Source organism: Misgurnus anguillicaudatus, chromosome 3 (assembly GCF_027580225.2).
Source record: "Misgurnus anguillicaudatus chromosome 3, ASM2758022v2, whole genome shotgun sequence".
Lineage (NCBI taxonomy): Eukaryota > Metazoa > Chordata > Actinopteri > Cypriniformes > Cobitidae > Misgurnus > Misgurnus anguillicaudatus.
The window spans coordinates 20,916,647-20,941,972 of record NC_073339.2 but is presented as its reverse complement, the minus strand read 5'-3'; the positions used below and the strand labels follow the sequence as shown (position 1 = coordinate 20,941,972).

General features: G+C 37.2%; 1 protein-coding gene across 2 annotated transcripts in view; it reads right to left on the bottom strand.

The window, feature by feature from the left end:
* The window catches only part of nr3c2 (nuclear receptor subfamily 3, group C, member 2), a 141,392-nt gene that overhangs the window by 49,575 nt on the left and 66,491 nt on the right, over window positions 1-25,326 (bottom strand). For both annotated transcript variants that reach the window (XM_055205104.2, XM_055205105.2), the window contains exons 3-5: window positions 23,923-24,050; window positions 5,204-5,320; window positions 2,802-3,119 (exon numbers count right to left, since the gene is read on the bottom strand). In XM_055205104.2, coding sequence (XP_055061079.1) covers window positions 2,802-3,119; window positions 5,204-5,320; window positions 23,923-24,050 — 563 coding nt within the window. The remainder of the gene's footprint in view (window positions 1-2,801; window positions 3,120-5,203; window positions 5,321-23,922; window positions 24,051-25,326) is intronic.

Sequence of the window (25,326 nt, the reverse complement as noted above, 5' to 3'; positions counted from 1 at the left end):
TTTATTAACCTCTTGGAGGTGTGTGGATTACCTGTGTGAAGGAAGTCAGAAGTTCTTCTCTGAACTAAGTTTTTTACCATTATAAATTAGAAACGCACCGAATGTTCGGCAACCAAAATTATTCGACCGAAAATAGCAAAAAAATAATTTTCGGTGTTCGGCAGTACAAGTTAAAAGGCCAAATAAATTTTACTGAACAATAAGGTCTTTGTAGCCTGGGTGCCAGCCGATCTTAGCCCCGCCCACAACATTTTGAGAACGGGAAGATCGGTCTGGGGTTTCTCCGTTGAGGAGCTACTATGCTAGACCCAAAGCTGGTCGAACCAATCAAATTGTCAGGGAGGGCTTTATACGATGATGGACAGATGATCAACAGTAACGTAATGAACCATGTCACCAAAGAGCGCGTGTGTTGAATCTGTTTACAACGAAATGGCTGCCACTGTAGAATTCAGATGTGTGGATTCTGACATTGAGTCTGTTTTAAAGGATTTCGACAGAGCATTGATTTTAAAAGAGGAACAGAGAAATGCGAGCAAGGCATTTGTTGATGTTTTTGCCGTCCTTCCTATGGGATTCGGCAAAAGTTGGTCGCAACTGAAATTGGTATCACGCGATGCAACTCGGCGTGCATGACGAGATGGATATAATTAGCGGTCGTTGTCAGCTTCATTTCGGAAGCCCGGAATCGTGGTTGCTGAATAAGTGGAGGGACGTGCTAGGCTCCAATATTTTCAAGCCAACGTAATGGATATTGTCGTGGATGAAGTTCACCTAATGTACAAATGGTAAGAGATAGTCTGACTGTATGACTTAGTAAATACTTAATGTTGTGATATAAACGAAATGTTGTAAACATAGTAGGTGTTGATGTACGTTCGCTAACTCAGACTTAGTATAATCGCAATGTTAGTGTCATTGTAGCATAATAACTAGCAGTTCGGTCAGGCTGCAAAAGACGTAATGTCAACATACTTCACACCCTCCATTGCTCTGATTGGTTGTAGGTCTATCCAATTGAGTGCAGAGGCATTTTTCGGTTGAGACACGCCTCATAATTATAGCTCAATGGAGCGGTATCAGACTCAAATTCTGACTAGAATTGAGTACGACAACGTCAGGCTAAGGTCTTTGATGATGTGATCAAATGTAAACAGCGTAGAGAGAGAGACGCGTAAATGCAGCAAACATGTTGTTAAAAGTGTCTGAGAAAACATACAGCATGAGGTTAGAAGTTTTATTTATCATTTAAAATAAGAAATCCTGAACAACATGAAGCATATGAGAAAGACACAGCTGCGGCGATGGGTATTTGTCTGTTAAATGCACAAGCACAGAGAACGAGAGACTTTAGCTTTTTATTACATACGCCTGCAGTATGTAATAAAAACTTCCTAAAACCAGTAAAGTCTTAAAGCTTTTTGTTAGTCCGCTTTGTTGAGTGCTTTTTCCTCTGTCATCTACTCTCATTCTTGCCGCTGTCTCTCTCTCTCTCCCTTTGCTCGTGCTTGACCGTGCACACAGGCGTGCGTCCACTGCTCAACATACAGTGCTTTACAAGCGTTGTTGCAAGTTTCTTAAGGCATAGAAACTAACAGGTTATTTGCATTTTGCACGGGATTAGAAGATTGGATTATTATCCATTTAGCCAAGACTCGTCTATGTGGTTAAATGTAAATGGAACAGTTTTAACAAGTCTATCTATAGCTATTGGATATAGCAAAAGAGTGACCAGGTGTAAGGCCCTATAATGCCTGGTGTAATGTAAAAAAATCATTGTTAAATAATGTGAAATAAATATAGTAAAAAGGACATTCTGAAAATGTAACTTACTTGTGTGACAAATGTGACAAAATTTGCAAAATTAAAAAAAAAATAGTTTAGTATTCTGCCTTCAGCTGAGTTTTTTCATTTTATTCAGCTTCAGCCAACAATTTTCCTTTCGGTGCATCCCTATTATAGAACTTATAGGACAATAACTAACATAACTCAAATGTGCTCATCTGAAAGATGACAGACATGTGTACCTCGGATTGCTTGAGGATGAATACATCATAGGGTAATTTTGATATTTGGCTGGAGTATCCTATTGCACAGGATGGTTTAGTGTGCTATACCTGTATAACATAGCCACATATACAACTAAAACCTCAGAGACTCAACTAATCGATTTCTATACAGTAGCAATAGGCAAGTTTGTTTTTTATAAGTTAACGTTCATGTGAAGCTGGTGCACAATTCCAGGAACATCCCGAGACCATTCTTAAATGGTAACACCTACACTAACACCTTGTCTTGAACTAACTTTTTGAAAAGTTTTTTTAAAAAGTGCACACATACACAAAAGCACACAAATACCAGTGGCGGCTCGTGACTTCTCTTTCGAGTGGCGCACATTTAAAATATGTGTTTGGAGTGTCATGTGAACCATGTGCATCGCGTGTTTTGTCAAAATAAGTACCTGCTGCATACGCGTCAAAACCGTTTATGATAAAAGAGACGCTCACATTCACAAAAAAAATACGCAAGACACTCCCTTAGCAGTAAACTCTGATTACGCATGAGATTATGCGAGTATCTGGCAAACGCAAGCGTCTGCAGCAGGCACTTATTTTGACAAGTGACACGTGATGCACACAGGTTTACTCGACGCGTCAAACACATATTTTGAAATTACGAACCACACACATAACAGGCTACATACATGTTGTGATGAACTTGGCATCGTGCGCCCTCGAAAAAAGAAGTCATCGGCCGCCACTGACAAATACACAAAATAAGAAACACATCCTAAGTAATACCTGGAAGTACTTTGGCCCATTTGACCACTCTGATCATCTGTTTGCCGGCGAGCTGGTTGAGGCTGGTGAGCAGGTGGTCGGTGGTGTCAGGCTGTGTGTTGTCATAGCCGGCAAACACCACTTCAGGTTCAATGAGCTCCAGGATGCTACAGACGGAAGGTGACAAAAACGGTGCAACCATGGGGACGTGGGGGACAAGAGCTGTGGTGGAGCTCAAGTCTTTCTCGGAGGTCAGGAAAGGAGGTCCGTCTTTTGAGTTCTGTAGGGAAGAATCCTCGCTAACGCTTTTCATCTTGCCCAACTTCTTTGACTTCCGTGCTAAAGAGAAAACATGGGATAAAATTATATAATATTTAATATATTATAAAAGCAGTTTACTTTAACTTCCTGCTCTGTTTTAAACTACAACTTACTTGAAGATCTTATAATAATATATAAGAGGGATTAAAAATGTACGAACAAGATAATAATGAAAAGACCCCTAGTGTAGTCTTAAAGCAATAATATTAGAATTTTGTCTTATCTAAAATGAGCTGAAGATGATAGCAGTAATTCTTGATGTAGAGATTGATGGTATAGCACAGTATCCCTCTTATATAGTCATGACCCTTCTGTAATCCAGGAGGATGCTGTTAATTAGCTCTATGCGTTTATGTTAAGTGCAAAATTCTTGTGCCAACAGATTTCATAGCACATCAGTATGTGTGACTGAAGGTGGCATATGTGTTAGTCCCCATACACACTTGTATTTCTGCCCTTCCTGACTTTACAAGAATATTGGCGAGTTTCGTATGTTCAATATATATAGGGGAAAAAGTTTTTCATGAGATGTTCATGAGAAAAAAAATGGACTATATAAATTAAAATTCATAATAATTTGTCACCATGCCATACCATTTAACCACCAAGTGATTTAAAAAAGGTAAAACAGTAGCAAATAAATGGTGGTCAATCACAACTTACTTTATACATTAATAGACATTCTCACTTTTCCAGTAGAGTAGACCATAATAAATGAAAGCATATGTACAGTTGAAACTTCACCCCCACCCACCACGTTCAAACCAAATCTTTGCCCTCGGGCAGAAGTGAATCATCACCTACACTTCAGAATTTAAATTTACCAATCCAACCAGACAGAGACAGGTCTTTGAAGTACCCAGATATATCACCTCTGGCTTCATGAACATGATTTAGTGCCATTTTTGCTTTGTTTTTCTGGTTTTAGTCCGTTTCGAGCTTTCTCCATTTACAAATGAGGTTTGACTAGTTAAAGAGCACCTATCGTCCGATTCACAATTTTACATTTCCTTTGACGTCTAAGTGTGCATTAGTACATGTTAACAATATGCAAAAGGTACAAACCCCAAAGTAAAGGAAGACGTGAGTTATTGTCTCCAACATAAATCTGTTTTCTTGGACTACAACAAACACACGGATTGTAGGCTACAGTTTACTTCCTAGGAACGTTGACATGGACAAGACCAACATTATCATCCGCTTAGGACTCACAGCCTGTAAGTTAACTCCTGTTAGCATTGCATTGTGAGCGAATCTTTCAAACATGGTAAGGAGCGTCACGTTTCCGGTTGATGTCAGAGATATTCAGGCCAATCACAAAGTACAGGTTAGCTGGCCAATCAGGGACACAGCGCTATTCAGATCGATGAGCTTTGTACAAAATCAGTGCGTTTCAGGAAAAGAGGGATATCTGGAGCTACAAAAATGTACGGCATGTGAAAAATAATGTGTTTTTTAACCATAAATGAACACATTGTGTTATACAAGATACACAAAATAACATTGTTTTTAGCAATAAAATAGGTGCCCTTTAATGTTTGCATAATTTGTTTTGTTTAAGAGTTCATATAGCTGTAATGACGTACACCGGGACTATTTGGTGGACTGTAACTGTAATGGATTTTTCAAGTGATGTTTGTTGTTATATTAATCAATGATGCGGTGGCTCTTGGGTTGCAATTACTGAGTTCATCAGTATCGCATGTGCCGTCTTTATCGAAGTCAACCAAACTCTTAAAAGTAAGAACCTGGCCTACAAGATCGGGAATTGCAACTTGCAAATTTTGTTTTGCAAAGTGTGTCTGCACAGGCCATGTTCTTGTTGTGTTTTCACCATTACCTGGTTTGCATGAGTCCTTATGTGAAATGGTTGATAAAACAGCTCAGACAGTGCATGCAAATAAACACCGCTTTTTAGTGGCCGCAGTACATTTTTCGCAAATTTTCCCTCCCCCCGGTTATCCCTTTGTTTTCGTATCTTACGGTTGTCTTTCTTAAACTTTTAAGATTAATCATCAAGTCCAAGTATACATTTGCTATTTCAAATCTTTTAAATGAAATAATAGTAAATAAGGAGTACATTTGTATATTAAATAAATTACCTCCAAGATTCATCCCGGCTTGTAGACACTTCCGCACTCTGCAAGCTGGGCAGTTTTTCCGGCGAATCTTGTCAATGATACAGTCATTCCTTCCTGCACATAGGTAGTTATGCTGACCTGCAAGGAATAAGATCTCTGTCAAAATCTGCACACTGTTCTGGACTATTATTGCAATTCCTTGTGGCTTATGTTATTAAATAAAAAACACTTATGTACAACACAACTATAGTAACTGTAATCAAAACTCAGCTCATGTTTGTTAACCAAGCAGATCTGGGCACCACTGACAAATAATAGTATGGAAGTAAATGATGCCCCAGACCTCTTTGGTAAATATTTTCATTTGTGTTCAGCAGAAAAAAAAAATGTATACAAGTTTGGAACAACTTGAGGGTACATAAATTATGACTTTTTTTGTAAACTATCTCTTAAAACAATTTATGCAAACACACTCGGTGTATAACATTATGATTCCAATGCATGCAGTAGTCATCTCTTTGTTAAAGCATGACTCAAAGGAGACAGCTGTCTTACACTTTACACCCCTCTGTTATTATCATAGGACAAATGAGCCATGCCAAACAGTATTATTGAGTGTGTCATGGATTGGCTGATGCCCTTGCTCGGGACACGATGGCAGAGATTGTAACAGTCTGAGAATCCCTCGTGCACCGCCCTCATTGGCCGACGCTGCGGCTCGTGGAACGAGCTTTCGTTTTCAGAGCACCATTCCGCTCCACTGACTCGCCACACACCCACGCGCTCCACAGGCCAGAGCGCGACGCCGCAGGGCCGCATCCAGGCACCGTGACCGTGTGCATCTCTAACTCCATCTCTAATGCCTTCTTTCGCTCATCCTCTTCCTTTGCCTCCAATCCGCCCCCTCCGTTGTACTTCACTTCACTCGTGCATCATGGGAAGGGCGCTTCTGAACCGCACAAAGCTAGAGATGAACCATTCGTGAGGTGAAGCCTACATGCGTCGTCGTCTTCAAACAAATTTTAAGAAACAAAATCTGTCACCCCACTTCACTCAAAACTGGACATAAAACCGACTTGAGGGTTTTTTATCACCACGTAGCTGCAGACAGACACAAGTGAATTCGGTTGAGGGGGAAAATGCACTGTCTAGAAGCTGCCAAAACAGCGCTAGATCTGCAGACGGAGCAAGAACAGCTGCAACGTTGCCACTATTTCTGGCTAAATCACATGACCCCTTACATAAGCCAATTTTTTTTGCTCTACAAAACAGTAAACTGCGACACAGGAAACAATGCACCCCTCCTCCACCGTACCGCCCAAATGCAGACACAAATCGGACCTGAAATCTGTTAGGCTACCTCTCGGGCCCCTATGACACAGCTGCCCCACAACCCCTGTTAATCATTGTCTCAACAGAAGTGCATGCACGTGGGCTGCACCACATCAAGCGTATGTTTGTGTGTGTGTATCGGTGAGCCTGTGTGTGCATGAAGGTGTTTTATGGACAAAAGTACTGTTGCAGAGAGACTGCATTAGTGATGAAAGCGGAAAGCTAAGTTTTTACACACTGTAGTTTGTGGATCTATATCTGCGCAGTGTTTATGTGCATTGGCTTACAGAATCTTAACAAGTGCCTATTACGGTGTATCATACTCACAGTATGTTACCTCACAGTTTAGCCAATGTTTTCTTAAAGTTTAATTTAGTACTATATTTTTTGTTTCCTATAATCCTTCTTCTTGGTCAACCACTTTTAAAAGTCAGACTAAAAGGGTGTATATTTTTTGTTAAAATATTTGAAAGATTAATGGTATGAAAACATGCATAAACAAATAAAAAGTTTTATTCGTTTGAGCATACTGACCAGATCAACAAAGGAACAATGGATCAAGCAATAGTATTTGGCGTGACTAAGGCCACATCCGTACGAAGCCAGTGCTTCCACTATATCATAATTTTTCCATAAACACGAAGTTTCAAGGTGTGAACAAATGGCAGAAACAATGCCTGTGATGCGCAAGTTCGTGTTCAGATCAGAAAATAAATACATGTTTCTCCAGTGAAAAATAGCAGATGATTAGCAAATGTACACATTTTTCTGTGTATTTTTTCGTAATCTGTGTGAGAAAGGGGCTCAGATATATACGAATTGGCTGTACACATGAAGGCGTAAGGGTGTCTGATTCGATAAAAAAATATGTACACATACAGCTAAAAGTTTATCCGTTTGTTGATATGTACATGTCTACACTACATTCATTTTCTCTTAAAGTGCACCTATTTTGTTGCTTAAAAACTGTATTTTGTGTATTTTGTATAATACAATGTGTTCGCGTGGCTTATGATTAAAAAAACACATCATTTTCCACAGACAGTATATTTTTGTTGCTCCAGATATCCCTGCCTTCCTCAAACCAATCTAAAAAGCATTGTGTCCCCGATTGGTCAGCTAATCTGTATGTTGTGACTGGCCTGAATACCTTTGACATCAGATGGAAATGTTACGCTCCTTACCATATTTTAAAGATTAGCTCGCAATGCTAACAGGAATTATCGTCTTTACTACCTTATCAATACTAGCCGAATCTGTTTCAGAAAATGCAGATGACCAAGCTGATCGACCAACTTTGCCAGCGTGACTTGAGCAGGACGTATTGGTAAGGTAAAGATATTAAAACATTATGTCAACTACTTACATGCTGTGGTAGGGCCCTATAAAACCGTTTTATTTTTCCCAAATTCCATTCTATTTTTTCCCAAATTCCGTTTTGTCCATTTTAATTTTGCTAATTCCATTTTGTCCGTTTTAATTTTTGGCAATTTTTTTTACCCTTTTCTGTTATTTTAGTCATAAAAGAGTGCGCCTTTACTGTTGATGATTAAAATGTACACAAATACAATAGGGATGACCTTAAATTTATTGAGATAACATTTTTTCATATTCCCTGTTTGCAGTAGGGCTGCTCGATTATGGGAAAAAAGGGATAATATGATAATTAATGACTAAAAACATGCATTTACACACACACACACACACAATTAATTCAATGCATTGTTTAGTGTTGTTGCAGAAGGCTACACATGTCAAAGCAGTGGTGCCTTCAAAAGTGTCTTAAACACATCGGTCCAGCGGAACGCGATCCATATTTTAAACACAATCGCTTGAAATGCATATAACTTTACAAACATTCACAAGATTATTACTCAGTGATCTGACTTCGGACAGCGTGAGTTGCAGTTCTCTGCATGTGCGAGCCAAAGCGAGATGATTATATGCCGATGCCGATGATTATAATTTAAACGCGAGTAAAAGTTTGCCTAAGCTCCCTTGAAACGCATAAAACTGAACAAATACATGAGGATTTGTGTTCAGACTTCGGACAGATGCGAGAGCGCGTGCACGTGAGAGAGACGTGGATGAGAGAGTGCATGTATCTTTGCCCTCCCAGTCAACGGAATGTTGACAAAACGTACAAAATAAATGTTCTCCGGTCACATAAAAGTCGTTGTAATGGCACCTATTTGCTTCTTATTCTTCTGTACCACCTTTTGAAGTCAGTCAAATTTAACCAGTATTTGAAACACGAGCAAACCACGATCTTCGTTTTAAATGTTTACTTCCAAAACATAAATAAAAGATGTTACATAGTAGACATGGTACGCACGGTCAAAAAACTGTGTTGCTTCCATCATATCTAACTTCAAACTAAACTGAACACATTCAATCGCATGTGTTATGACGTAGTGCGATCTGACTGGAAGCTCAAAATAATTAAATGTTATCAGATTTAAACATTACTAAATATGGATTTTAAAGCAAAAATATCTTATGAATTTTAATGAAATATTTTCTTATTAATTTTACTAAATTATTATTTTAGATGAACCTATTCCTATGTGGCTCTTACAGTCGTGTTGTGTCACATAAAAGCAGAGTCGTGGAGAGTCGCTTTGCCATCAGTGTTTTGGAGGGGGTGTGTCGCCCAGATTTGCTTTCCCCGGTTTGCATTCCCCCACACAAAACAGAATTTTATTCAAAATATGTAAAATTCCGCAAAATTCCACGTAAACACTAGATTCCGTGTTAATTAGCCAATTCCGCGATTCCGGAAATTATAGAGCCCTACTGTGAGTTAGAAGTGGGTGGAATCATGATAATGACCAATGTGTCCACGTCAACAGGCCAAGGAAGTAAACTGTTGCCTAAAATCTGTGTGTTTGTTCTAGTCCAAGAAAAGAGTTTTACCTTGAAAATGATAACTTGCATCGTCGTTTACTTTGGGATTTGTACCGTTTGATTATCGTTAACATGTACTAATACACACTTACACACCAAAGCAAATGTAAAATCTTGAATTGGATAATAGTTGCTATTTAATACGCGTTTAACCATACACGGTTAATACCCACAAAATTGTTCACTAAAGCATGATAACAAGTGCGTGTACAGTATACGAATTGTTACCATGGGGGTTCCGGCAAGCCGGTGTCTGGTTTTAGCTAACTACGTCATTCCGAGACAGAGAGATGCACAGAAAATGTTGCCTGTCAGTTTTGAAATGAAGCAGATATTTTAAGAGGAATATCTCTGTGGGACACTGCTGTACAGTATACAGTTTTAAACAGATTACAGTATAATCTGTTTTCCAACTTTCATGTCACATCTGGCTCCAGTTTTGACACATGAGCCTCTCCTTAAAGGAATCGTTCACCCAAAAATGACAATTTTAATGTCTGGTTCATGTCTGATTCATAAACATACTTTCAATGATTTTGTTGATTCCATAATAATAATGGATTTCCTGATCCGGTTCTCCAGTTGATTGTACTGATTTAATAAGTAGCATCCCACTGAAGGTGAAGATTATCAATAAATAATGGCTTAAAAATTTGTCAGTTTCTCATACAAAATTATCTATTGAGCTTAGAAGGTTTGTATGTACAAGTTGAATGAATATTTTTTATTTTTTTGTCATTCTGGAAGTTGATTATGAAAAAGAAATAAATAAAGAAAGAAAGAAAGAAAGAAAGAAAGAAAGAAAGAAAGAAAGAAAGAAAGAAAGAAAGAGGAATGCAGTACGGGCAAGTGATGACAGATTTTTTTGCCTAAACTATTTAGGCCAAGCCTTCAGATCTGTTTTCATGGAAATATAGTCTCGTATTTTTAACCTACATTTAGACAGAGAGGGATATGCCGCCTCTTTTTACATCAGTCACTAGCTACATGTTATATAAACAGCAACAGAGAAAAACACAGGTCAAAGACACATAAATTATCTATTTCTTTAACCACATACGTCAAATTCATTCCAGACACGTGGCATTAAATTATTGCAACTTCGTTGTTACCACTGTGGCATGCTGTCATTGCACCTTTAACAGCTTAATAGAAAAGCTATTTGAGTATCAGTCACAAAGTTAGTCACCAACAACTGATTTATTTCTTATAAATATGTGTCTTGTAATAACAAATTCTACTTTCCATTACTTTTATTTCCTGTGATAGTCTGAAATGGTCTTCAGAGGAGCGGCATTATTACCTCATGTGGTGAACGGAAGAGTCACATACTGTAAGAGTTAAATCACAAACCAAAACGCAGCTGTAATCATTTATGAAATACGAATTTTTCCAGTTTCCTATCATCAGTTGTTATTTCCACACATACACTTCCTGTACTTTGCCGTCCTCTGCTTTCCTGTTAGAAATTGTTTCTCGTCCAAGTGTTGAAAAGCTACTGCTTTATCTGTGTACCATGTACAACAGTGCTGTAGTTTCCAGTGGAATAAAACAGAAAGATGTTTTTTTTGCTCATGTAAATCAACATAATCTTTGTCTTTCCAGGTGCCCCAAGGAAAATGCACAGATAAAACAGCAAGAGAAAGTCAAAGATACAGAATTCGATAGATGAGAAGTAGTTGCTGTGGTTACAAAGATAAAATGATACAGTATGAAGGATCCGTCACCAAGTCGCCAAAATAAAAAAGCCTTTCATGGCATATCAATAATAAACGGCCACATCCCGAAAATATATTGATGTTGGAATCACAGATGACACAAGGTGATAGCCAACATGTGATTTGCTTAAACACAAAGGGTGTCTCCTCTCAGCACACTTGCATTTTGCATTGAAGCCAAAGAACAAAGGAATCACCCTGAAGGCGGAAGAGATGGCAGATAGTGAAAGCAGCAGCAGTGCCAGAGGCAAACACACACCAGGGTTATTTGAGGTGAGGCTCAGGTACATGTATGACCTGTTTTGACTGTCTAGCTGATTGTCTCCTGAACGCACCAGTGTGACACTAAGCGATTAGACAAGTTACAAGTACAAAAAAGTTTGATATATCATAAAGTGTGTTTAGCATTTAATTGATGTCATAAAAAATTACACTTTTTACTTTGCCATAAGCAAAATCTTTGACAGTTGAATAAGTTAGGAGTTCGTATACTGTAGGTAGGGATCAGATTCTTTCTTGCGTTCCCATGAATATCACCAAAGCTTTTCACTTCTTATTTGCTATTTCTTTTCCAAATATAACGCGGCACATACAGTAAACATAAGAGATGTTTTAAAACAGGCTTTGTTAAAACAAGGGATATATTTGGAATGAAAAACTAACTTGCATAATACGGCACAGTACAGGTATATACTTTGGACTGTGTACAGGTACATAAAAATTTAATGTGAAACATTATTCCAAGATCAAAGTTTAAACCAAAGTAGTAGGCTGATTGAGTCATTTCAACTTATAAATTGCTGTAACTTAAAAAAATATACACTTTTTTTATAGTGTATCTGCAGAAAGTTTTGCTAGGATTCCCAAGTTATTTTTTTATGGGAGTTGCATCAAATCAGTTTTTTTTCCTCATAGGTGCTCAGTTGTGCAGCATTCTGTTACCGCTACTTCATTTTCTTTCTTTGCTTATGTATTCTTTACGCCATTCAAGCATCTATGGCTATATTCAAGTTTCAACCCAGTTTCACGAAATTATGTACCTATAGTCGCGTCATTTTGTGAGTGTTTTCCGTGACACTGAAACGTTTTCCGCCTTTTTGCGTGAACATGTCAGTATTTCTGTTTACGTTTCACTGTCACGTATTTGTTACTCAACTGTTCTGTCCTATTTTCTTACCATTATCACTTCGGTTTAGGGTTAGATTTACATAAAAATTACATCCTTACCCAAACCCAACTCTAACCCTAACGCCAGGCGACAATAAAAATCATAATAATAAAAAATAAATTATGAAAAAAGGTTGAAACCAATATTTAAAGTGACATCCTAACGCAAACACCAAATCTAACCCTAAACCGAAGCGTCAATGGTTTGAAAATAGGACAAAACAGTTGAGTAACAAATTCGTGACAGTGAAACGTAAACAGAAATATGTGACATGTTCACGCAAAAGGTGGAAAAATGTGTCAGTGTCCCGGAAAAGACTCAAAAAATTACGTGACTATACACTGTAAAAAAATCTGTAGAAATTGCAGCTGGGTTGCCGGTAACTTACCGTAGATTTAAATTTATGTTTTTTACTGGCAACATTTTGTTCAAAGTTAAATGTACATGCTTTGCATGAGGCTGTTATTGTATAGTTTTATTCTATAAAGATAAAGATTTATTAATATTTAAAATTTATTTTACTTTGAACAAACTCTTGCCAGTAAATAACATACATTTAAATATACGGTAAATTACCGGCAACCCAGCTGCAATGACATTGTAATTTCTACGTAGGTACATAATTTCGTGATACAGGGTTGCAAGTTTTATTCAGACAAGTTAATCCAGACACAGGTTGGGGGAGGGACAATTTGCCTAAGCCCGGGCTCGAACCGGGAACCTTCTTGGTGTGGGGCAACAGGGCTACCCACTGAGACACTGTGCCACCCCCTTACTTAATTTTTATTTCAGTAAAAATTGTAATACTGCATGTTGATATAATTAGACCTTTTAGGTTGTAAACATTACTTTGGTGAGCTGTGCTGATATTATAATGTTGATAATTACATCAACTTAACACTGTGTGTAATTTACACTTAAACATCTGTGTAATTACTGTGAGTGACATATTTTTTCCTTAGATACTTTAGAAGCTCTTTGGCAGACATAATGGACTCAAAGCCAAAATTAATGTGTCTTAAGATGTGTCACCTCATGTTTAACCCGTTAATTGGCGCTGTCCCGTGAGCGGGACACCTACATTTATTTCAATATTTTCTATGTAAATGTTAATCTATCACGACAAACTATATATTGTTGGAAAGGTCTAAGAATGTGGTTTTCATATTTCAAAACCTTTTAGCAGTAATATTAATGCAGTAACTGTAATTTATTCATTTGTGACACAAGTATGCAGCAAACCTCACAGCAAACAGCACAAACCTCAGTTTTTTGACAATTTTATGTATTCAAAATAATACAATATTGCATTTTTATTTATTACAAATAAATGTAAACTGCTTTAAAAAAAAAAGAATATTTTCACCTCCAGACACTTCCCTAAAAAACGTTGAAGTGTCTTCTTTAAAACAAAAAATTACCAAAATTAAAAACAAAATTAGGCTTCTAGACCAAAAAATCCATCCGTCTCAATTGACTTTGTATTGCGAGAGGCTGCCTCCATGTAATTTTTGCCTTATAACAAAACAGAATAATGCCTAAAAGCTGCTGTGTGACAAGATATACAGGTAACAAGCCGAAAAACCCAGAAATAAGTTTTTATAAGCTGTCGACCCCAAAAAACAAGCGTTTGAAGACACAAAAGTGGAAACAGGCAACTTTTCATAGTACTACTATTAGTAGAACGGCACCCACTAGAGCAGTGGTTCTCAATCCTGGTCTTGGAGCCCCACTGCTCTGCACGTTTTGTATGTCTCTCTTATCTGACAGACAATGAGATCTCTGCTAATGAGCTGATGATTTGAATCAGCTGTGTTAAACAAGGGAGACATACAAAATGTGCAGAGCAGTGGCGCTCCAGGACCAGGATTGAGAACCACTGCACTAGAGGAAAACGTACTCGGCGATCCACTTTTTTCTCCTGGCTGGGTTTTACGGCTCAACAGCTTATAAAAACTTGTTTCTGGGCTTTTTGGCTTGTTAGCTGTACATCTTGTCACACAACAGTTTTTAGGCATTTTTTTGAAAATATTTTTAATGTTAAAAATTATTAAGTGCTAATTAAAAATAACTTTGAAGAGGAAAAGTAAATCTGTCTAACTCGATAGTCGATATAGACTGTTGATCTTAATTTTATTAGAAATTGTCATGAATCCAAAAGATTGATGCAAACTGCTTTTTTATATCATTGATGTTTTAAAAAATGCAGAACACTAAATATACAAATCTGCATAGTGTTTATTTCAACAAATAAACAGTATGAAGTATTCCCAGTAGTTGCTGTGTGTTATTCTATGTATTTTTACGAACATTCCGAACATAGCCAAGGTTCTGTAGCCATGCTACTGTAGATCACTGTAATTTCCTGTAGTATCACGATTACCAAGACCCAGAAATGTTTTAACAGCTCTGCCGTAACAAGGTCCAATGGTTTCATTATAGTATTACAAGTTCAATAAAAACCTTTAAACGATGAGCTGTGCAAAACTGACACAGAGTGTCATTAAACACAATGACATGCCAAGCCACTGAAGACTTTTGAATAAGATCCCTGCAAAAGAAATCTCTGCACAGCCCAAACGGACATAACAGCCGAGCTGCACACTGCCTATCTGTGGTTTGGGAATGGACAAGTGATCAGGAAATGTGTTAATGATGGGAAAACTGTATGCTGTATGGCCAAACAGCCAATTACCACCCTGCGCAAACATTTCACATACTTCACTGAGCTCCAGCTGGTTTGCCAAGAAACTTAATCTCATACTTTCAAAACCTCAAAGCCCCCAAGCTCCCCAAATATCTATGATTCTCTCTCTCAAAACCAGCAGTGATGATCGATCTATCCATCTACAGTATCTATCTATCTATCTATCTATCTATCTATCTATCTATCTATCTATCTATCTATCTATCTATCTATCTATCTATCTATCTATCTATCTATCTATCTATCTATCTATCTATCTATCTATCTATCTATCTATCTATCTATCTAATTGAAGAATTAAAATATGAAGCAACATATCTGTTTAACTTATTTTGACATTATCCTGACATTATGTTACTGGTTCCTGATTGAAGACCACAGTAGGTTTAATGGGCTGTTTTCATATTTTATAATGACTTCAAAAAGCAGAAACACCTCTGGCATTGTATGTGAATTCCTTTCATTTTGCATATGACCCTGTCCATGGGGTCACAAACCCTACAGCTAAATCAACAGTGTGCAACTAGTCTGTCCCCAGTGCCAAATGTTATAACAGATTCTCAAAATAAAAGAAAAAAATATTTTAGTGCTCAGACCAAACAGCTGTAGAGCTTGGTAGTATTAGCTGCTACCATTATTATTCAACCAACCCAGAAACTATTGAAAGGAACCGCTTATTATTAGCTTGTCCTTAGACAAAATATGTATACGATTTTAAGAATATTACCAAGATTGCAATTTGTGCATATTTTACGGAGTGGTTAATTCATATAAATTTGTACATTAAGTAAGTACGATTTGCTTTCATTCCAGTAACGTTGGGTTTGTGGCAGGGTTAGGGTATGCTAATTCATACGAATAAGCCTCCTCATAAAATATGTACAAATTCCTGTTAGATCAGGTTGATATTACCGCAGGTTTTTACTTGCTTGTAGTAGATATCTAGTACTGGGTATACCTTTTTTACGCAGCTTTCAAAGTATTCTCACCGCGGTTACGCGCGGATGGCCGAGCTCGACACGTACACAATACAAATGATTTCTTATATAAATTATTACTCTACCAGGCCGTCAGGGCAGCACTGATTTGGCGAAATTTACAGTACATTAACCCTCAAACGGTCCTTGGGGTATATATGACCCCAAACGACATTTCATTAGTTAAAAAAATAAGTTCCCTTCATCTCAGGGATATAAAACTTTGTTACTTTTCCTAAATAATCTATATTTACCTACACAAAAAACTGGACTTGATACGGCTGTTCTAAAGGTATGTAAATTTTTTTTATTAATATGTCCCTCTGAGTCAATATGACCCCAATTGAAAGTGAATGGGAAATGCAAATTTTTTTTTTCATTTGTCAAAAAATAAGTATCAATAAATCCAGCATAAATCTGAAAATTTTGACACAAAAATGAAGGCCTAGTACTTGTGCACAAATGCAATGCAAAAACGTGCTCACACAAACACACACACAGGTATGACTGCCACAGACAGAATTTGTATGGAATTTGGCTAATAAAATCAGTCACAAATGCAGAAAATAAGATAAAAAGGGGTGTGACCTAATGCACGCACATGTACACTCACAAACACACAAACGCACACGCACGCACACACACATACAAACCAACACACGCACACACACACACAAACACACACACACGCATGACCACATATGAGCATTGCCACATAGAGCATTTTTATAGAATTTGGCAAATAAAATCAGCCACAAATGCAGAAAAAACTCCTCCCCTCCTCCCCTTTAGATTAGAATCAATATATGTGCCAAGGTATTTGAACTTTTCTACTACCTCTACAATTTGACCCACCCTGAAGCTATTTTGGGGATTTTCGCCTGGATTTGGCCTACCCAATTTCAAAAGCTTCCCATTCCCACATGCAGAGGTTTACATACAAATGTTTGGTATCATTTTACAGGAAACCCTTTGAAATTACATAAAACACTGTTGAAAGTGCTAAACATGGTTGTATGTGATGTCAGTCCTCTAATAAACACAAAAATAAATAGGCGCTTTTTGATGTTTTTTTTCTAAAGTTTTTATTTAAAAGTGTATAACTCTGGCCCTGCGTGCCTCAGCTCCCTGCAGACAGTTTTGTTTGATTCCAGCAATAGCCAGCTTACAGAGGAAAAGGGAATTTTTTCTCTATCATAATAAATGCAAAAGTTATTTTACTCCAACTGATGGGAGGAATAATACGCTTATGGAGTTAAATTTCTGCCAAAAAACATTTGAAGTGCTACCATAACCACATACAGTGGAATAAATGCAATTGCTTTATATCATTTTAAAGAAAACACTTTGAAGTTACATAAAAAGCTGCTGTTTGTGACAAATAGTGTTATTTATGTTGTTTTTCATATGAGGAAACACCAAATTTTCTTTTTATATGTTGTAAATACTGCCTCTGATAGTGTATAACTCTGGGTCTGTGTGCTCTAGCAGACTGCAGACAGTTCTGGTTGTTACCAGCAGCAGACAGTAAACACCCAAAAAAAGAATGATCTCTTTAGCATGTCGCATTCAAAAGTTATTTTCATTTTACTGAAGTGTCCGAAAATACATTTTTCATATAAATATTAATTTTTTGTTTTGCACATATAATAAATAACAAGGGATTATTCATGCACACAACCAAAGAAAATGCTGTGAATGGACTCATTCTTTAGAGTAGGACCTAAGAGAAAAGATGGTGTATCATTTGTGGCTATATGTGCTATCTGAGGCAGTCCACACTCAAGTTTCACATACGTTTACAAAAGACGATTTTTTACCTTATTATTCATTCAACTATTGTTGGATATGTGTTGATAATAGAACAAAAATAACGCTGTAGCCTTATTCCTGAGAATGAGAGCTTTCATTTGATATAAGACTTGCCCATGTTTGTCATACTTGAAAAATATGAAATATGTGAATATTAAATCATATAAAAAATTATGGGGGGGGGTGATAGTGTAAATTAAGTGTAAATAACTTTCTTACAGTAAAAGATTTCTCAAAGTGATGCATATCTGGAGAAAGTAGAGAGTCTAAGCTTTCAAACAGTATCTCATATGTGTTACTGGGGTCCATGATGGACCATTAAAGATTAAAAGAATATTTTATTTGAGTCAAAATACGAAATTTTGTACCCGGGACTGGGTCCTCAGGGTTTAAGAGGTTAATTATAAGGGGCTGCACAGGGTCCTTTTCATGAAAGACAAGTTCCTTTGTTTTTGTTACATTTATCCCCAAGGAACTTTCATCGCACCCTTTCTGGAGAGATGACACGTGTGCTCTATATACTTCCTCTCTAACTATATCCCCCCTTTTTAATAAAGCAACCAGAGCCATATCATCTGCGTACTTACACAATTCGTTACATTATGGTGACAAAAATGCTCCACAGCTTTCTGTTCTTGGAAGAAATTGCAATAAAAGAAGAAAAAACAATAGTGTGTGTGCAAATGCTGTCTATTTGCTTTGTGTAATTGTTTGTAGGCTAAATGTTAAGTTACTGACAGCATCAGTACACACGCACGCACACACAAACACACACACACACACAAACACACACGCATGACTGCCACAGAGAGCATTTTTATAGAATTTGGCAAATAAAATCACAAATGCAGAAAAAAACATAAAGGGGTGTGACCTAATGCACGCACATGTACACTCTCTCTCTTACACACACACACACAAACACAGACAAAGATAGACACACACACACATGCTCTCTCTCTCCGCCTCTCGCACACATTCTCTCACACACACATGCTCTCTCTCTCTCTCTCTCTCTTTCTCTCTCTCTCTCTCTCTCTCTCTCTCTCTCTCACACACACACACACACACAAACACACGCATGCACACAGACACACTCAGTCAAATTTCTGTGGCATTTTGTAAAAATAGACATTTCAAAATGGATCAAAAACTATAAAAAATAACTATTTGAAATAATATTTATTTTTAATGTCCTTTCTAATGTTTATATAAACATAAATTCACAAAATCACTAAAGTAGTGATTTGAGCCGTTGTCGACATCAAGTAAAATGAATGGGTCTCTATGGGCATCTGCTGGTTGAAACGATTTCAAGATTCAAGATCAAGATTCATTAAATTTATTGCCATGTCAACAGAGTTGATAGGAATTTGTCTTGGTACCACACCCTCAGACATAAATAGCATCATCATATCATCAGATATAAACATTGAACAACAGACAATTACTGTTTAATTCCTAAACAGTAATTCTTTATGTTTTTTTTCTAAAACCGATGGCGGAATTTAACACCTAACACATAGATCAATATCTAAAAACAATGTAAATCAAATTTAGATCATAATTTATGTGAATTTTCATAAAAATGTGATATTTTACAGGCAAGCCAATTGTGTAGTTGAGGAATTTAGTAGTACAAAAGTACTTAAAATCACTCAAAACACAGCTTTATTGTATAGATGAGAAGTAAACAACAACAACAAAAAAATATATATTATTTTTATTATTGAAAATGTATATTTTTCTTACAATTATGCTATTAATTTTGGGCCAGAAGTGTAAACAGAAAACAAGGAGCGTTTGAGGGTTAAAACATTTAGGATAGGTGAAGAAAAGTAGCTGATCCAGCATTGCCAACAAAGTTTAGAACAAACAACAGTTTGTTTTAAAGAAGACAGGTCTAAAATGACATATGAGTAAATGTTGTAATTTATATTTCAGTACAATATCTCTTAACCTATAATTATCTTTTTATTACACTTTCATGCATTGATGTCCATCGAGAAACAGACTACAGTAATCTTCAGACTTTTCCAGACTCCAAAAACGAGTTCGAGATATTGTTTTGCCACTTCCCCTTGTGCATTTTTCAATACTGTATCTGTCTGCCTCAGTCTCACGGTCTTTCTTTCTCTCTCGTTCAATTCCTCCTTGTTACTTCATACTCTCTTCATACTTTCTCTCCTGTGTCTCCTGCTCTGTGTCTGTTGTTTTATCCTGTTTTCAATTCTTACCGCTCACCCTCCTTTTTCCACTATAGCCCACTCGCTCATGAGAGTCGTTCTCCTCCTCTCGCTCTCTCTCTTTTTCTCTCAGATGGTAACTAGGCTGAGGTCAGATAAGGTAACTAAGCGCACACGCTTACACAGCACTACCTCTGCTGTGGTGTGGAGAGAGCGGGCTGCAATTTCGAATGCCCTTGAGGTGTGACATTGTTCAGGGTACTAAGGGACGATCACGACACAAGTGAATGTTTGATTTAAACACATACATTTGTTTCAAACATTTATTACCACCGTGATCTAATGTATTTATAGATGTTAACCCACATGCTCAGGTAGAAGCAAGTGCTGATCCTAACTGCATTTTCAATGAACATTAGTAAATGCATTAACAAACAATAGGTACGTTTACATGCAACCAAATAATCCGTTTGAGGATGATCGGATGCAAATTTGGATCATATTGAAGGGGGTGGTGTAGTCCAATTTGTGATCCGATCAGCACGAGAAAGGTATGCATGTAAACGCGTGAATTGTAGTATTTTCTCAGTCGTATGCAAAAATACATTGTGCTCATGCGCAGAACTCAAGTTCACGTCTTATTTTAACCTCTTATATCACATGATTCTCGTCACATAAACACGAAATAGCAAGGCAGTGGCATCACGTATTATTAAGGTAAGGTTACTGGGGTCACGCAATGTACATTCTACCGCTTTTATGTATACTTTTAAAACATTAGGCTATACTTAAAGCAATAAAATAACGTTGTGACTTTTAAAAAGTGTGTTTTCATCACCTATTTCTGAAAACTTCTTAAGAACAAACTTTCTCCAACTCCGTTTTGACTTTAATCCAGAGATAAAGCCTGAACTCGACGAGAGATGCTGTCCGCAGCGAGGCGTTGCCAAGTCCTCTGCTTTTTGCGAGTTTAGATTTGAGCAACTGTTTCCACCAGTTGTTGTTTTTTTAAGATGAAAGTTTTTTGTTTATTAGTTATTGGTGTTTGGGCTGTGAATAGTCAATGGGATGCTTTTGGGATAGTTTTGAATTTCCATTTGGGATGGTTCTGATATGGTGTCTTTTTCACACAATTTACTTCTCTCTTTACCGCTGTTTTCACTGTCCTAAAAACGGGCTGATGACTTCCTTATTCTAGAAAGTTCATAAATACGTAACGAGTTTTGATTGTGTAGTTTGTTTAGTGTGTTGTGATTTGACAGCAGCTTAGCTTAGCAGAGCCGTTTGAGCCAAAGCTGGCAACTGATGTATTCATGTAGGCGGAGTTTAGTCAAAAACTCTTATGCAGCATTTACACCAACCGCGTTTGAGGCGTCAAAATCGCGTCTACCGCGCCTAGTTTGCGTCTAGAGCAAAGTAGACGTGCGGATAAACAAGCATTTGACGCGTGTTAGAAGCAAAATCCGCTTCTTGTGGGAGTGCTATGCGGTTGTCTGTTTGCAAGATGACTGATGTTGATGTGTGCATTTATCGAGAGAGCTACCGGTTTGTATTTGGTAACCTTACTATAGAGGGAAAATAAATGGCGCGGGTCGATAAACGTCACGTGACTCAAAAGTGAAATGTGTATTATAACTTACCAGGTAGGCTAATGTTCTCACTGACACTCTTCCAAGCGAGGTTCTTTTTATTCATGTCTCTATAGAAATAAGAACTTGTGTTGTATAGCTTCGGGTGACTGCTTACGGACAATATCAAGCGTTCCTTCAGGTTGAATGAGTGACTCCGGGCGAGCAAACAGCAGCAAGCAGGCTCCTGATTGGTTAACGCAGCCAAACTTACGGCAAATTTTTCAACTCAAACGCAAAATGCACAAAAAGCACCATTCGCACGTACTGCGCCAGGCGCTCAATTCGCACGAACTAGACGCGCGAATGAGGCGGAATTGCGTCTTCCTCGTCGCGCCAAACGCCTCATTCGAGCTGCAAGAACTCCAGACGCGTGTCAAAGCGTCTTCACATTGACTTAACATTGAAATCACTTGCGCTTCACGCCTCTACCGTGGCTTGTGTAAACGCAGCATTATAGCCTATAATAACTTTTACATTAATTCACCAGGAAGTAGAGTGCTGTAGTTCAAACCGTCCGTTCGCTGTAGGCTTTGAAAGGGGACTTCTGTTAAAGAAAATATAACAGTGAACTTTGAGTTTTATCATTTTACAGGTATTATTTATGCTCTAACAGCAACATTACACACTAACTAAACTTAGTGTTTTAAACTTTAAAAAATGGGATCAGAACATGAAGATGAGCTTTAACAAATACAATACAACTATATTGTAAAGTGTTACCAGTAAAACATTCAAAAGTTCTCAATTCTCCTTTACCCAATGTACAGTAAGAAAATGCCCCATGATGAGCTGTTGTTACCCAACCATATGTTGTAATAACCCAGCAGTTGTATTGAAACAACCCAACATCAGGTAATTTTTAACCCACTGGTGTGTTGTGTCCAACCTTTATCTAGCATGGGTTATAAGCAACCCAGCATTTTTATAGTGAAGGCAGCAGGACATATGTCAAAAAGAAACCAGTGTCCACTGTAACAACTTCAGTAACAAGGCAACGAGAGAGAAACATATTTTATTTAATACTTACAAGTATTAATTAATAATAGTATTAAAATATTAATAAAACAAAACATTTATTTTACCCTATATGTGTGTGTGCTTTCTGAAGCTTACTAGAGTATTTTATTATTAACTAAGCAATATTATATTAACCAAACTCTATTGCAAATTGCCTACTTATAAGGTCATAGTAGATATTTTGAGGTAAAATGTGGTACCTAATTCTACATATTTTTTTCCAAAACCAAATGTTCAGTTCTACTAAAGCACAAAAAGTTTACAGGTTTTTAGCTATGCCTCAAAAAAAATAGTGCTTTAAAATAGATTATCCAAAAATCACATTTTCCCCATCTCTCACTTGTGTCTGGCTGTTATTCCTGCTCTGTTGAGGTGTGGACTTAATCGGCAATTTTCACTTTTCTGAGGAGGATAGTTGCTTTGGTGTTGCTAATACAAATGTTTCACTTACCCAAATACATCAATTATATCACACTGCTAATATCTGAAGTCTTTTTAACCAAACTTTAGAAGTGTAAAGTTTCAGGCTTGGGACAACTTTACCAAATGTATATATGTACAGTAAATAGATATATACAATATACATTAAATATTGTTTTGACTTTTTTTGATAATTTTTGACGAATGCAAACCTTTACTTTCGGTTTAAAAATAAGACAAGACATTCAAATGTAAAGAACATGCTATTTGGTTTAATCATTTGCAAATATAATGTCATGTATGTCATTAAAAGACATATTTTTATTTAATTTATGTGTAATATTAAACTGTAACTGTCAAAATGATTTGCAGCATTCGGGTTACCGTGTGTTATTAGTTTCAGGGGATTGTTATTTTGGAATAACATACCTTGGAATGTCGCAAACGACCAATCAGAATCAAGCATTTAAGAGTGCCGTGTAATAAAAACTATTAAATTACTTAATAAAATATCTAGTTTTCCATATAAATCAAAAGACATGGTCTCACCTTCCAACATCGTTAAAATCCCTATCAGATTTTCTCTCTCTCCAAACCTGAATACAAAAGGGATGACTATCCTAATTCAAGTTTCACTGACCCTGCAGCAAAACCTGCATGAGGTACTGCTATGCTACTCTCCGGCACTGAATCTTGTTGAACCAACATTGGTGCTGTTGTGCTGGTTGACCAGCATATATTGTGTTTTGGATACTTGACCAGCAACCAACCATAAATGCTGGATTAAAGCAATCATTTCAGAAAGGGAATATTACATACAGCTATTCTTCAGCAGAAAATACAGTAAAATAAAAATGAACCTTACCTTCTACTGCTCTTTTGAAGAAAACTTTGCAGCTTCCACATGTAACAACCCCATAGTGACATCCCGAGGCCTCGTCTCCACACACCAAACACACTTTTGCTGTTGAAGATGTGTGTCTCAAAGATGCACTGCAATGAAAACAAACAGAATTTCCCATGACACATCATGTACACTAATGGCATAACAGAACGTTCATGTTTTGTGTTTTACTATGGGAGCTCGAGGCCAACTGTAGAATGTACAGCATATGTAAATATATTCTCATCAAAATAAATGAACACTTCTAAAATTAACGGATTTACAAAAAATACGTAATTTTTAATGCTTTAAATTCCATGAAGGCTGTTTGAGAAATCACACAAAATAACACAATGTCTATAAATAACACCTCCAGGTCTGAACTAAGTTTGTTCTTCTGCTGCTCTGTTGGACCGTTTCAGCTTAACAAATTTAGCTCTGCAGAAATCACGTTATTCCCACATTGTTACCGGGCACCCAAAGGGCACAGCATATGTCACTGACTCATAACGTATGCCTCACCATTTTGCTCCAGTTCATGAGAATGGTCTGTGTTTCAAGGCCACGGACAACTCACTATAGGCAACTACAACTGACACTATTCTCATTTACCAAAGCAGTCGATTTATCTACCGGCGACTTTGAAACGGCATGTGGAAATAAAAACCAAATGGCATCAAGTGGCAGAAAATGTTGGATGCCAAAAAATAGATTTTTACATCCTGTGCCATTCAAATTGAAATTGAAACATTGAAAATCAAGCTAACATTCTTTAAATAGTCTGGCTGACTTGGCAGAAATCTGATTAAATCACCCAGTGAAACCTGACATAGCCTGAGTGGGCAGAGCTTTTTGCAATGATGTCCTGTGGAATGGGTGAAAGTCACCGTGTCAAAAACAATACAATCTACTGGGGTGCGTTTCCAAAAAGCATCGTTAGCCAAATGTGGTTGCAAGTTTCGTCGTTTCTGCATAGTTTAAAGATTCAAGTGTTTCCCGAAACCATAGTTCCGGCGGATATTCGCAAACTTGTGTGGTTGTAACCACAGCTGTTGAGCTGTGGTTAGAAGCATAGTTCCTTGTTATTGTGACATGTAGACTGGCATTGATCATGCTTTTAAACAAAATAAGCAAAAAACATGTAGTACATTCTATATCAATCATTCTAAATATATACAAAGTCAATTTTACGTCTTTTAGTTTCTAAACAGAATTAAAGTGTTGTTTTTGAAAAGTGCACATGCGTGTAACCCTACGAGCTTTAAGACCCTGGGGAATATCTGGCAGAGTGACGTAAGAGGGAACTTGCACTTTAATTAAATATCTTGAAATAACACGTGACATCCTCAACTATGTTGTTGAACCAACATGGTTCAAACGACGAAT